The sequence below is a fragment of the Patagioenas fasciata genome, chromosome 15, assembly GCF_037038585.1.
Source record: "Patagioenas fasciata isolate bPatFas1 chromosome 15, bPatFas1.hap1, whole genome shotgun sequence".
Classification (NCBI taxonomy): Eukaryota; Metazoa; Chordata; class Aves; order Columbiformes; family Columbidae; genus Patagioenas; species Patagioenas fasciata.
The window spans coordinates 14878970-14891692 of NC_092534.1; the positions used below are offsets into that span (position 1 = coordinate 14878970).

Genomic DNA, 12723 nt, shown 5'->3' on the forward strand with positions numbered 1-12723 from the left:
CTCAAATAGTCCCAGGTCTATTATACTAACTAGTCTGGATGAGAATGACAGAACCTGAATATCCTTTGTATTGGTATAAATCTGAAACACGTCCACTGGTGATAATTATAGGTACGCTGTGTAACTGCTCCAGCTTTTAGGTTTGTGACTGAGAACAAAAAAGGCCCATATGCTCATCCCTGTAGGACTCTGAAGAATTTACATGGGGGCCAACAACAACATGCTCACAAAACACAGCGAGCGTATTTTTATGTACACCTTTCTATAATACAATGTGGTGAGCTGAATCATCTTTATCCAACTGAAGTCAATTTAGCATTTACCTGATGGAGCTGCTCTGTTTATTAACTTCGTGGCTTTATCGTATCTTTAACAGCTGGAGTTCCTGTGTGGTGAATAGGATTTGATTTTAGTGTTCATGACCTGTAATGATAATTTCAGGTTATGGATCAAAAATTACTTTCCAAAATCCATTTTTTACTGGTGTATATGAATTTGTGGTGGGTTTTTTTTAATGCTGGTTAGAGAATTTCAGCTGCATAGATCACACAGGAAGTGATGTCTTTGATTTTCTTTGATGTTTTCAAAGGTAAGGAAAGACTATTGCAATTTTTTTTGAGCACCACTTAACTGCAGATAAAGCATGTTATAGATTGTGGGAGTGCCAATTAGAGATAATAATAAAGGGAATAGCTTGTCATTAAAATCAGTGGCAGAACTCAAGCTGTACTTACAGGATAGAGCTACAGCTCTATCTGCATCTTTGTTGAGAAGTTCTCTGTTTCACGGGTCATGTGTGGAGTAGTGAAAATGGAGTTACCTAAAAGTATCATTATAATGAGAATATTCTCACAGATTCTGATTCCAGCAGCGTGACCTTTCGCTGAATCAATGCCTCATTAGCGTCTTTAAGGTGCAGGACCATAGCCTTGTTGTAAGTAGTGGAACTGCTCTAGAAGTATCAACCCTCTCTCAGAGGAGCCCCAGACACCTGTGCTGTGTGTTTCTCCCAGAGGATGCCCGGGAATGCGGTGACACTGAGCTGATGACGCTTCACCCCTTCCTTCCTTGCTGCAGGTTACCGAAAACTGCTGTCGGAACTGGAGGAAGGGCTGATCACATCGGGGGACTCGTTTTATATCCGCTTGAACCTGAACATCTCCAGCCAGCAGGACTGCTGCACCCTGTCGGTGAAGTGCGATGAGATCGTTCATATTCTGGACACCATGTACCAGGGGAGGTGCGAGTGGTTGTGTGCCAGAGTTGATCCTTTCACCGACAGGGACCTGGAAATGGGGACCATTCCCAGCTACAGCAGGTGAGTGTGGTGCTGAGCGACCACGGCTGAAAGCACGGGTTCCGTCAACAGATGAATTAATAGCTGCTGTCAGGAAAGGCGTACGTGTCTTAATTTTTGAGATAAGGCCTGGTGATGTTGAACTGCAATATAAGCTATAAAGCTTTAGAAAGGAGACTCCAGGTGTTACCTGAAAGAATAACGTGGGTTTCTCAAAAAGCTTCATAGGAAAATATGCCGTGGAGATTCTTTTCTTTAATCTCTAACTGCATTGCAGTCCTGCTCACTGTTTTGTTCCTGCATTTACTGTGTGGTTCAGTGAGTCCTCACTGCTATTTCTGTTTAATCTTTTCTGTAGGCACAGACCCATTGCAGTCCAGCCTTCTTCTGAGTGCTTTCAAAGATATCTTGATCTATGCGATTCCATCCTTTCTTTCAGAGCCCAGCAACTTCTTTTGGTGAAGCTGCAGCGGCTGATGCACAGAGGGAGCAGAGATGAGACAGAAAGCTCCTATAATACCCTTCGGGCACTCCGAGTAAGTATCTACAAACAAGGTCTTTGTAACACCTGCTACTCCACTGCTACCTGTTATCATTATGTTAATTTTACGGAAAGTCCTGTATAGGTTTTGATTCTCCTGCACAATGGGCACCTTATGTTTGCTTTAAATAATGTTGTCCCTGGCAATGGACCTAGCTCTGACGCACGTATTAACCCTTCCAGCTCTGAGGAGTACATTTTAAAAGTCTAATATCTGTTCTGTCTTAGCTAATCCTTTTCATTCTTCTCCGTCTGTAAGCCTCTGATGCATCTTCACATCCACATGAAGAAGCAGCTGTGTCCTTGGAGTTAATAATCAGGATTATTCTCTCCTACTGTAAACAGCATCTAATGCACAGAGCTACCATTGCCCCATGTTAGAAAGACCCGTCTCTTCCAACCCACATGCTATGGTGAGGAGTGGGATCACCAGCTCTTCACACACAACACCCCTGCTGACTTCTCCTATTCCCTCAGTCGAAGTAATTTGATTTTTCTCTCTGTAGACCCAAAAATTCCATCTTTACATAATGAAAAACTTACTTCCTGGTGTATTAGTTACCATAAGTTATTTTTAAAGCTTGGGAGACGTACATGCTTCTAACATTTGCAGAGACACGGTAGCCACTGCTTGTACTTGATTTCAGTCAAGGTTAAGTGTCAGATGTTCCTTCTGTTCTCCAGTCTCCACTGATCAAAGGCACAGAGATCACTGGCAGAGATGCCAGTTAAAGCAAAAGCTTTGCATGCTCTTTCTTAAGCTATGAAGAGCAGTCTCTTGTAAAGAAAGGAGTGTGGAAACAGGAGCAGTGTTTCTGGATGTAGGCCGTTTTATATCTACAGTTTGCTTAGAACATTGTATGTGGGATATATATGAATCAGTCACTGTCCATTTTATTGGAAATATAAAATGTCTGGTTTTGCTTTTTCTCGAATGCTGTGGTTTAAAAACAACAACACAAAAAAAGAAAAAATCCACAACAAACAAACAAAGGGAGGAGCAGCCAAATTCTTGTGTTATTTTTTACCAGAATACATTGCAGCCGGAGGAGCCTGCCCCGCAGAACGACCCGAAAACCAGCCCTCGCCTATCCCGAGCAAGCTTTCTTTTGGGCCAAATATTACAGGTAATAAAGTTCAAATCCTCAGTGCAATGTCTGAAATAGCGGATCTGAAGAGCAGATATTCTCAGGCTATCCTAACCCCCTCAGAAACCCCACCTCAGGTACAGAGGTTGTATCGGGATTTCTTCCTATTGAAAAGAGGTTTAATATATGAAAAGGATGAATGGGTTGTGTGTTCTTAACTGTTCTTGTGTAATGGGGTGTTTATTTTTAAGTGCATGCCTTCCATTACTAGTGTGGCTTGATTAATCAAACATGTATGTGCTTCGCTTGAACCATGAGGACAAATCCATTGGGCTAAAGACCAAATCCCCAAGTCTCTGTGAGATGAGGTTCCATGAGAAAATAGTCCTTTAATTGTAGGTCAGTGACTCTGAGTGTGACAGAGACTGTGTGGGCGAAGGACAAAAAAGTCTTGTGAAGGAAGCTGGTTATGAAGGTTAGCAAGTATACAGGAGGAGGGATTAATATTTCGATACAGGAATAGTTGGGTGGATGGGGAATGAAAGCATGAAGCCTATTTCTCAGTGTAAAAATGCCCCACTTGGGAGGTTTTAAGTCTCTCTGGTACAGCAAGGAAGAGTCGGAGTTTTGGGTATAACCTGTGATACTGTTGTCCAAACCCTCAGCGTGGGTGTGTTAGTGTGGACACATCAGTGCTTGTACTGGCAATAGCAGGGAGCTCTGTGAAGAAAAAGAACATGCTGCTTAAGAGCAGAGAACAAAATAAGAAATCCCAAAGGGGATTAACAAAGGCTCTGAATCAGATCTATGATATTTAAAGAGCCTTAGAATTCAGTCAGCAGATCCATGGAGTCTTGTCTTTGATAGACGTTGGTAATTCACATCTCGTAGATAACAAGTGTGGGCTGATGAATACATGGGAAAATAAAGAATGTAAGAGATGAGGGTCAAATCTCTTTGTTCACCTTTTCAGTTTGTCAGTAGGTCTGAAAACAAATATAAGCGTATGAATAGCAATGAGCGAGTCCGTATCGTCACTGGCTGTCCCTCTGGTCTGGCACGGACCTCTTCTGAACCAAAGAAGCCATTGCCTGATAAGCTGGAAGGTATGGATGTAAAATAGTAAGAGCTTTTACACACACGGTAGTGATAAAAATGCCACCTACACAACAGCATGGCTGTGAAAAATATGTCATAGGCCTTTCCTATTACTAGCTTCTGTGGCTCACCCTGTGCAAAAATTCTACAGCGTTCGTGACCAAAACACTGATTTTGCTAAAAGTGCTTGGAGCACTAAACCTTCATGAGCAAGTTTAGGGCACTGGAACTTCCTGTTTGGTTGGCAGTTCTTCCTAGGTGCTTTCTTGCTTTTTATCCAAAAAGACATTTAACTCCAAGTAAGTCAAGCTAATAAGCAGAAAGATTCTTCAAGCAAGTATCGAGTTAAACTATGAAATACTGTCTTGAAAGCAAAAGGCACTTCCATTATTTAGTATTAGGCTGGACATGATACTATTAGAGATATAGTAAAGGCAACCCTGGCAAAAGAGAAAGGAAGGACCAGCATGACTAACCATGTCATTTCTGGTTCATGTGTTTCTCCTTTTTCTTCAAATACTGAATGAGAGGAAATCGAAGGATAAATGTCTTGTTCATCACTCAGATTTGGATTCCGAAAGTGAAATCAATAAGAGGCTCAGCCTGATCCCGTATAGCTTGGTGAGGCCCATCCACTGTGAGCGCAGGCGCCCCGTGCTTTTCACTCCCACCATGCTCGCCAAGCCCTTGGTACAGAAGCTTCTCAACTCTGGAGGTGCCCTGGAATTCAACATGTGCAAGCCAGGTAATGGGATGACTGTTAACCCTCGCTGTTGGAAATACGAACACGCATAGATAGATATATATATATGCACGCACATGTAGGGACGTGCACATGTGATAGTTTATTTGAGGTACTTCAGGTCACATCAGAGTGATGTGTAGCTATAAATCCTGCTCTTTGAGAATATCTGAGATATTTGAATGTTTTTGAGACAGGCAGTGCACACGGCTGTGAGATTCTGCGTCTATGAATATTATCCATTCGTGTGCTGTGTGGTTGCTAGGATGCCCCTCAGAGACTGAAATGCTGCGAGTGCTCTCTCTGTTTGCATACTGTTTGCATACTGCACATCTAGGCAATGTGAAATTTTGATTAATTTGTTTCTAGTATTTGCTATTATGAGGAATATCTTCCCTAGAGCAACTTTAGGTTTCTGTCTCGTCCAAGGCTGTGAAGATTGTGCATTTGATCTGCTCTAAAGACTGATTTTCTTCCATGCTAAGTATTTACTATTAAAGCAATATGCAATACCATGATTGCTGTAGGGCAGGATTGTATACAACACAGCATTAAACACAGCTGACGTTTCATTTTTACACTAGTGTTGAATACCCACCACATAGAAGGCAGTCTTACAGTTATCCAGACAGAGAAACTGAAAAGTTAAGTGTTATAATAAATATCCCCTGTCTGGCAACATAAAACAAAAGCTTTGATGTAGAGCTGCAATTCACAGGGGGGCCAGTACCACACATTGCAACCTAAGCCAAATTTTTTGAAACTTTAAACACAAATGTTGGAACACTAAATCCTTGTTTTAGGAGCCTGTACTGAAGTGACCTTCTTTTTTTAGCGCTTCTCAGCATCCTCCAGCCCTGAAATGTTTCTATATAACATTAGGTGCTGGAATTGTATTTACTGTTTTAATTTAATGCCCTCATAGTGTTGTAGTAATTGCCCAAGGCCTCACTGGTGCAGGATAGAGCTGAGCTGCTCAGCTCTGATCAGATTAAGGTTTAATTGAATTCAATGGAAGAAATGAGGCAGCTGTTAAGACAATTCATGGCTCGTCTTCTCTCCCTGAACCATCCTTACGTCCTGTGTGAAGTACTATTGGATAGTTTTCCAGGTGTTCTGTTGTTGTAATGCTGATTTTGTCCTCATCCACATCTCTTTCCAGATATTGTAACAAAGGAGGAGTTCTTAAGGAAGCAAAGAACGGAGACCGTCATCTTCAGCAGAGAAAAGAACCTGAACACATGTGAATGTATCGTACCTGCCCATATTGAGGCTGTCGCTGCCAAGGTGCTCGGAATTCCCTGTACCCCCTCAACGGGCTGCCTGGGAGTCTGTCTGCAGTGTGTGTTTCTTCCTAAATGAGACTAACCCATTTACAGTTGCGTGTTCTCTCTCTTGCTTACCTTCAACCTCAGATTTGTATTTATTCTCCCGAGCGGCTTTTATTTGTGCTCTTGCTTTTCCTTTTCATCCTCTGCCACATCCTTTCATAGTCTCGCTTATTCCCTGTGATGACCCACATTGATGCAGAAAAATATCTTTTCTTTTCTTTTAATGCTCCATCCCTTATTCAGTTCCTTTTCATATCATAAGTATATACGAATGTGCAGGAGCATAAGAGATACAAGGACCTAGACAAAAGAAAGGATCGCCTGAAACACAGGCACAAGGGTGTACAGTACAAAGATAACAATGTCAAAGCCAGAGATCACATATCTAGTAGAGCAGGTTTGATGCACAGCATGGAAAAAAAGAAGAATTAAAGTGTTGTTCTTTTTTCTCACAAGTAGTTGCAGCAGATGTTCTTTCTGAACAAAGAGCAAGTGTGTGTGTTTGTGTATATATGTAAAACTGGTATTTTATCAGACTCTTCATCTTGAGATGAATCCATTTCTATTTTAAACTTTTCCAGAAAGCTATTAAGCTCAGCTGTTATTTGACTGACTAATTTTAACCCAGTAGGAGGAGTCTGGACTTTAAATGTATATTTGATTAAAAGGTTTTAAATCAGTGCAATGGTAAATGGAGAGCTTTTCGGCTGACCCCGTAAGGTGTGGATACCTTTATCTCAAGATTCCACAGCAGTGAACGTTCCTTTGTCACACTGTTATGACTTTGTTTTTAGAACAAGCATTGTCTTCTGGAAGCTGGAATAAGCTGCACAAAGGATTTAATCAAAGCCAAGATATATCCTATTGTTCTCTTTATCAGAGTCTCAGAGAAAAACATCAAGAGGTTCAGGTAACATATCAAAACTTTTGCATATTTGATATTCTGTCTTATTTGGTGAATAATTCTCCGTTTCAGTAGCGTTCTCACTGAGAACCTCTTTTCATCTAGTGCTTCTATGTGCACTATTTCCTCACGTAACTCCTTCCTGAAATCTTACAACCAGGGAAAGCAGGAATTCCCCAAATCCAGCGCTCTTTGGCTGTCACTGATAGCAATGAGCGTTGTGGGAGGACGAGACTGAACAATATGTGGTTTTCTCCATGCTCAGCACTCCCACAGCATTTCTTACGGTAACGCTGGCTGGAAGAGGAAAGCTCGTAAACACTTGCACCCTCCCTGCATTCAGTCCTCTTAAATAGTTTCCCCATAGCAAATATTTTTCCTCGGGGGCAGCATGGAGGTAAGAGGAGGATAGACCTGAAGTAGCTGTATTCTCCACTGCTTTTATTGCTTGTACGCTCAGTACAAAATAAATCCTTGATGGGACAGCTGGGACCTCAGGATTAACTTAAAAGGTAAGACTTTTATTTTTGGTCTGCTCATTTGATACAGGAAATTATTGCCGAAGCCGGAGACTGAGGATGAGTTTTTACGTATGTGTCGTCTGAAGGAGAAAGAACTGGAAGCGCTGCCATGTCTTTATGCCTCTGTAGAGGCAGATGCATGGAGCAGTATTGAAGATCTTATCCGAACAATAAAAGACAGGATTGGAGAAGAGCAGCGTAAAGTCATCTGGATAGATGAAGATCAGCTATAAAAGACAGTAAGTCAAATGGAGCTCTTTGGTGACAAAAGGACATACCCAGGCGGAGCAGGGGCTTGCAGATTTCTCTGATTCACTGCCCAGCGCTCACTCCTGTTTTTCCCCCTTGCTGGCTGGGGACTTGCTCCCGGCAGAATTTGTGCGTGGAATGGAACTGGAGCTGTGCTGAACAGCGGCGCAGATGCTGGGGATCCAGGACGCGGGGCACACCGCAGCCACCACCACAGCTTCTGACCCACCGGCGTCTCTTACGGGACAGCAGCTGCTTAACGTGCCAGAAGGACAAAGATCTTGAGAGGGAGCTTGGGGTAATTTATTATGCTGAAAATATGGATCTCATTTGTCTCGCTGAAAATTTGTGATGAGACCAGATAAGTGGAATAAAGCCTGCGGTTTGGGTTAAAGGATACGGAGTTGGGATGTGCATCACACACACCCTGAGGTGGGATCCTGAACATCCTCAATTAAGGAAGCTGAAGGCTGGTTGGTAGCAGGAGAAACACTACTGCTGATGGCCATAGCTGCTCTGTAGCCCTGTTTTTCCATAACTGTTTTAATCAGAAGATAATAAAATAGCTGTTCTTCCTGGCATTAATTAAAATGACAATTTTCCCTTTTTATACCCCTGTTCTACATAACAGTTTTATAGGTTTCCTTTTTAGTCCTGGCACTTACAGTTCCAGTGGCACATTAGACCTTTCCAATCTGTTTCATTTTGTTTATCCTTGCATCTGCATTGTATTCATTTGTACATCTCTCCATTTTAAATGTTTTTTACTTATAGAAAATACCACGGTGCCTTCTCCAGGCAACAGGTTTCTCTGTTTCTCCACTGAAATCCGTATTTTTCTACAACATCGTTGCCTGCCAACACGCCTGCTCTCAACAGGAGGGACTGTGCTGAGAGGAGGAAAAGGAGAGTTTCATAAGGCAGTAATCACTGCCAGCCACTCAGTCCTTGACCTCTCTGCCTTGATTGACAGCAAGGAGACCAGCGAGCGTCGCACGGCGCTGTGGCCAAGTAGGATAACGTTTTCAGAAGTGTGTGCATAACGTAGAAGGCCACATTTTCAAAAGCACTTAACTCCTGAGGGAGTTTGAGCTCCACCGATAATGGGTGGGACTTACACTCCTAAATCTCTTAAGTCTTTTAAAATTTTTCCTCTATACATGAAACACTGTATTGAGACTGCCAAACTGATTCAATAAAACTGACCAGATAATAATGACTTGCACAACCGCTGATCTGAAATGCAATGAAAATTCACCTACAAATGAAGAGTTGCACATTCCGTTATCCTTAGATCCTTCATGCCTTGCCATATCCCTCCCTTTTAAGATGCATTTAGTAACAAATTTACCTTTGCTTCTGTGTTCGTCCCAAGTCCCCCCTCTTGGTGCTTCAGGCTGCTGTGCAGCAGCTGCCAATCAAAAGACAAATGGGATCCAAGCGAAACACCTGGCCTGGTTGCCTTCCTAGGTTGTCTTTGCAATGAGCTTCTGATGTTGTGGGTGCCTCTCAGGTAGACGGGGTCAGCCCGTGTTAACTTGTGTGATTGTTCTTTTCTGCTCTTTTATGCAACATCATTTTTTAACTAATGGTACCTTCTGGAAGTCATTTGTGTCACTTTACATCTAACTTTCTGCTGCTGTGTTTCTCAAATTATTAATGTTTGAAAGACTCTTCGTAGCTGGCATTTCTCAGCGAATAGCTCTTTACCTGCTCAGTGCCATCTGGACTGTGCAAGCAGGAGGATACTACTGGTTTGCAATCTCTTTACAAAGTACAGGCTGCATACACAATTTGCAGCTCCCTCCAGGGCAGAGAATAACAACCGACTGGGGTATAAATAGAACAAATTGGATGATTCTTCAGAGATCCTCTGTAGCTCAACGAGAAAGTATCAGGTGGAAAAGTTAAGCCTTCCAGGAGAATTTTGCATTCATTCCTGATGTCCTAATAACGCAACCTTGTGTAACAGCTGCCTGTGGTTCGTTACTGCCCCTCTTGTGACAGTCCTGAGTCCACAGCTGAGCAACGGGAGGGACTGTAAGAGCATTTCTCAGCTGCTTCAGCAAAATGTTCAGCCAGGTCAGCGTCAGATCCCTTCAGGAGCCACCAGCTGACTGCTCACCATACAGAACCCATAGGATGTCCCCGTCCCGCTGGCTGTGCCACAGGGATCAGTAACATCTGGTGGAACGGCTCGAACAGACGGCAGAGGGGATGAAGCGTCTCAAACTGTCGTGGCTGTTTCTGCAGTGATCTTCTCTCACGACAGCTGTATTTCTGAGCCCTTTTTATAGACAACAGCTCCGGATGTGATTTATCTCACTTAACTTTAGATATAGGAAAGGTACATGCCAAAGTCTAAAGGAGGTTCCTTTTACAAGGAATGGAGATACACCTCCAAAGAGCCATTTGTCTAACTTACCGTAGGTGGCTATCTAAGGATGAGGTTAATTGCCCTCTGAACTGTCTTTTTTTTGTTGTTTTAAATGCACTATAGAAACAAACTAGAGAATTGGCCTGACCTTTAGCATTTAGCTTTTTGATCTGTAATTTAGGACGGCTAAACCACCTCATAAGACAAGTGGAACAAAGATTGAGGCAGAAAACAACAGATCTAATTATTCCTGTGAAAGAGCAGAGAACTGAATGCATGGACCAGACTTTCTTCTTGGTATCTGAGTGCACCTCCTGTAAATCCCAGCTCTGCAGATACTATAAGGTGGTGTGGATGTGTACTCGTGATGCAAAGTAGCCAGACTCACGTTCACAGCCAGAGCTGAGTGCTGTAGCCTGCAGAACCCTCATCTCTCTCAGACTCATTGGGGAAGGACTGAAGAGTGTATTCCCCCTTGACATCTGGATGTGAACCCAAAGAGCAAATCTATAGCTGGAGCACATTCCAGAGCTGCAACAGAGCAAAAGGGGCCGTTACCATTCACACTGGCCGAGGAGGTGCTTCTGATCGCCATCCAAATGCTCTCCATCTAAACCTGAAGAAATTAACCTCTGCATCTTCTGAAATATATTCAAATCTACATGCTTGAAAAAAGGCCATGATTTTCCCTGAATGTCAGAGTGTTGGAATCAGTGTGGATTCCAAGCCCTGAACTGGCAGATTTGAAGTGCAAACTTGCAACTTGGGCTGTAGATCGTTGCAGTATTTTTCATTCTGCTAAGTCTCACTTGTGAGGTGTTGCTTTAAGCTACCAACCACTTCCCTCCTCACGTGTATGTGGAATATGTACAAACTGGGCTCCTCATCACATTATATAAATGCCCACCTAGGCACAGGCAGCTTGGGTAGTGATTGTGTAGTTGAAAAGCTGCAGGCAATGATTAAGGAAACAAAATGGAAGTTGGAAATGCTGTAAATGTTGTAAATGATCACAACCGGATCCAAAGCAGACTCAGCCTGATCTCATCAGTGCAAGGATGTGACAAGTGTTGTATTTGGGTTTGGGTGTTTTTGTACTGTTGGCACTTGGTGTGATTGGTGATCGGTAACTGGACTTGCAGGTATCACTGAAATTCAGATAAATTCCCTAACTCGGTCTAATAAAGAGAGAAATCCAAGCTGCAGACCCGGGTTTGAGCTGGATGCCGTGCTTGGACACCTGAGTTCGGAGCAAGCTGCCCGACAGACGAGTCTGGACACCAGCTGCCTGTGTCTATCTCAGGTAAACAACATTTACATCATTCCGTTTTAAAATCAAATCACTTAAGGTTTTTAATTGAAGCCTGGAAACATTTCCCAGCAGTTTGTATGTTAAGTTTTAAAAGGAGTTAACAGAAAGTCTGGGCAATTGCCCTCTATTTGGTATGCTGCTTTTTGTGCAGAAAGGAGAAAAGCGTCGAATAATAACCGCCTTTCAAAATCTGTTATTGGAAAACTACTACTTCTTTCCTTTAAGAGCTCACAAGGGCTTGTTGAAAAATTTTCAGATGTAAATTGTTCTTTGGAAAATGTCATTGAAAAATTGGCCACTAGAAAATGCAATTGGAAAATTTTTCAATGGAATATTGTTCTGTTAGAAAATGTGTTTTCATCCAAATCAACAGTCTATGGAAATGTTTCCATTCTAACATTTTATTTTTTTTTAAATGCAAAGTATTTCGATAATACTGAAGCGTTCCCTTTCAATATTTCACAGTCTGCATTTAAATATTTGATTTGATTGAGACACTTGCTGAAGAAAATGTGATGTTTATGTACTACAAAATAATGGAAGTAATGGCTTATAGCTGTCAGATGTGGTATAATGTCTATGATCATGCGGAAAAAAATCAAACCGAATCTGGCTCTGCATTTTGTTTAACTCTGCTGCTAAAATGATGTATTATATAAGTCAGTACCATGCAGCTCAGCACATTGGGGAATTGTCGCAGGTAAAAATTTCATGCAAACTTTATTATACAGAATTTGATATTCCTTTGAATCAGAATTTTGGCTGGAGGCGAAGCTGTCAATCGGTCTGTCTGCAGCACAGACAGCTCTGGCAGCACAATTTGCAAGGGAACGGGAACACACACGCAGCAGACTTTTGCCTATGAACTTTAAGTGGAGATAGTTGCCAAAGCTGGAAAAATGCCTGTAAACCTGTTAGAGGTTTCTATATTCTTTTGTGCCAAGCTATTTTCATGGCCTAGGGTTTGAAAACTCTGTAGCGAGGATGGAGTCAGAGACGCTACTCGGGTAGAGTGAGTTGAGCTCCGAGGGGTCCGGGCTGGGAACCCTGGAGCTGTCACGCAGGTTACATGGGCTGCACGGGCACATGGGCTGAGATGTTGAAGCAGCAGTTGTTATGCTGTCCCTTGGAGACTGGAAAAGCAAGGCACAGTTAGGGGGTTGCGACTTCTGGAAGGGCGACAGTGTAGAATCGTGCAATTATTTGAATTAAGTACTGCGAGTAGTTCAGCATTAATCAACTTATACTGTGAAGCCTATCAAA

At 42.5% G+C, this 12723-nt stretch overlaps 1 protein-coding gene across 6 annotated transcripts in view; it reads left to right on the forward strand.

The window, feature by feature from the left end:
• CARD11 (caspase recruitment domain family member 11) overlaps nt 1-8987 on the forward strand; it is a 45368-nt gene extending 36381 nt beyond the window's left edge. For 5 of the 6 annotated variants that reach the window (XM_071814954.1, XM_065851114.2, XM_071814953.1 and 2 more), the window contains exons 17-24: nt 1078-1318; nt 1737-1833; nt 2870-2965; nt 3900-4032; nt 4590-4769; nt 5929-6053; nt 6892-7007; nt 7551-8987. In XM_071814954.1, the coding sequence (XP_071671055.1) occupies nt 1078-1318; nt 1737-1833; nt 2870-2965; nt 3900-4032; nt 4590-4769; nt 5929-6053; nt 6892-7007; nt 7551-7755 (1193 nt within the window). In that variant the 3' untranslated portion in view covers nt 7756-8987. The remainder of the gene's footprint in view (nt 1-1077; nt 1319-1736; nt 1834-2869; nt 2966-3899; nt 4033-4589; nt 4770-5928; nt 6054-6891; nt 7008-7550) is intronic. The other variant, XM_071814951.1, reaches the window with a different exon arrangement.
• Nucleotides 8988-12723: the final 3736 nt, after the last annotated feature.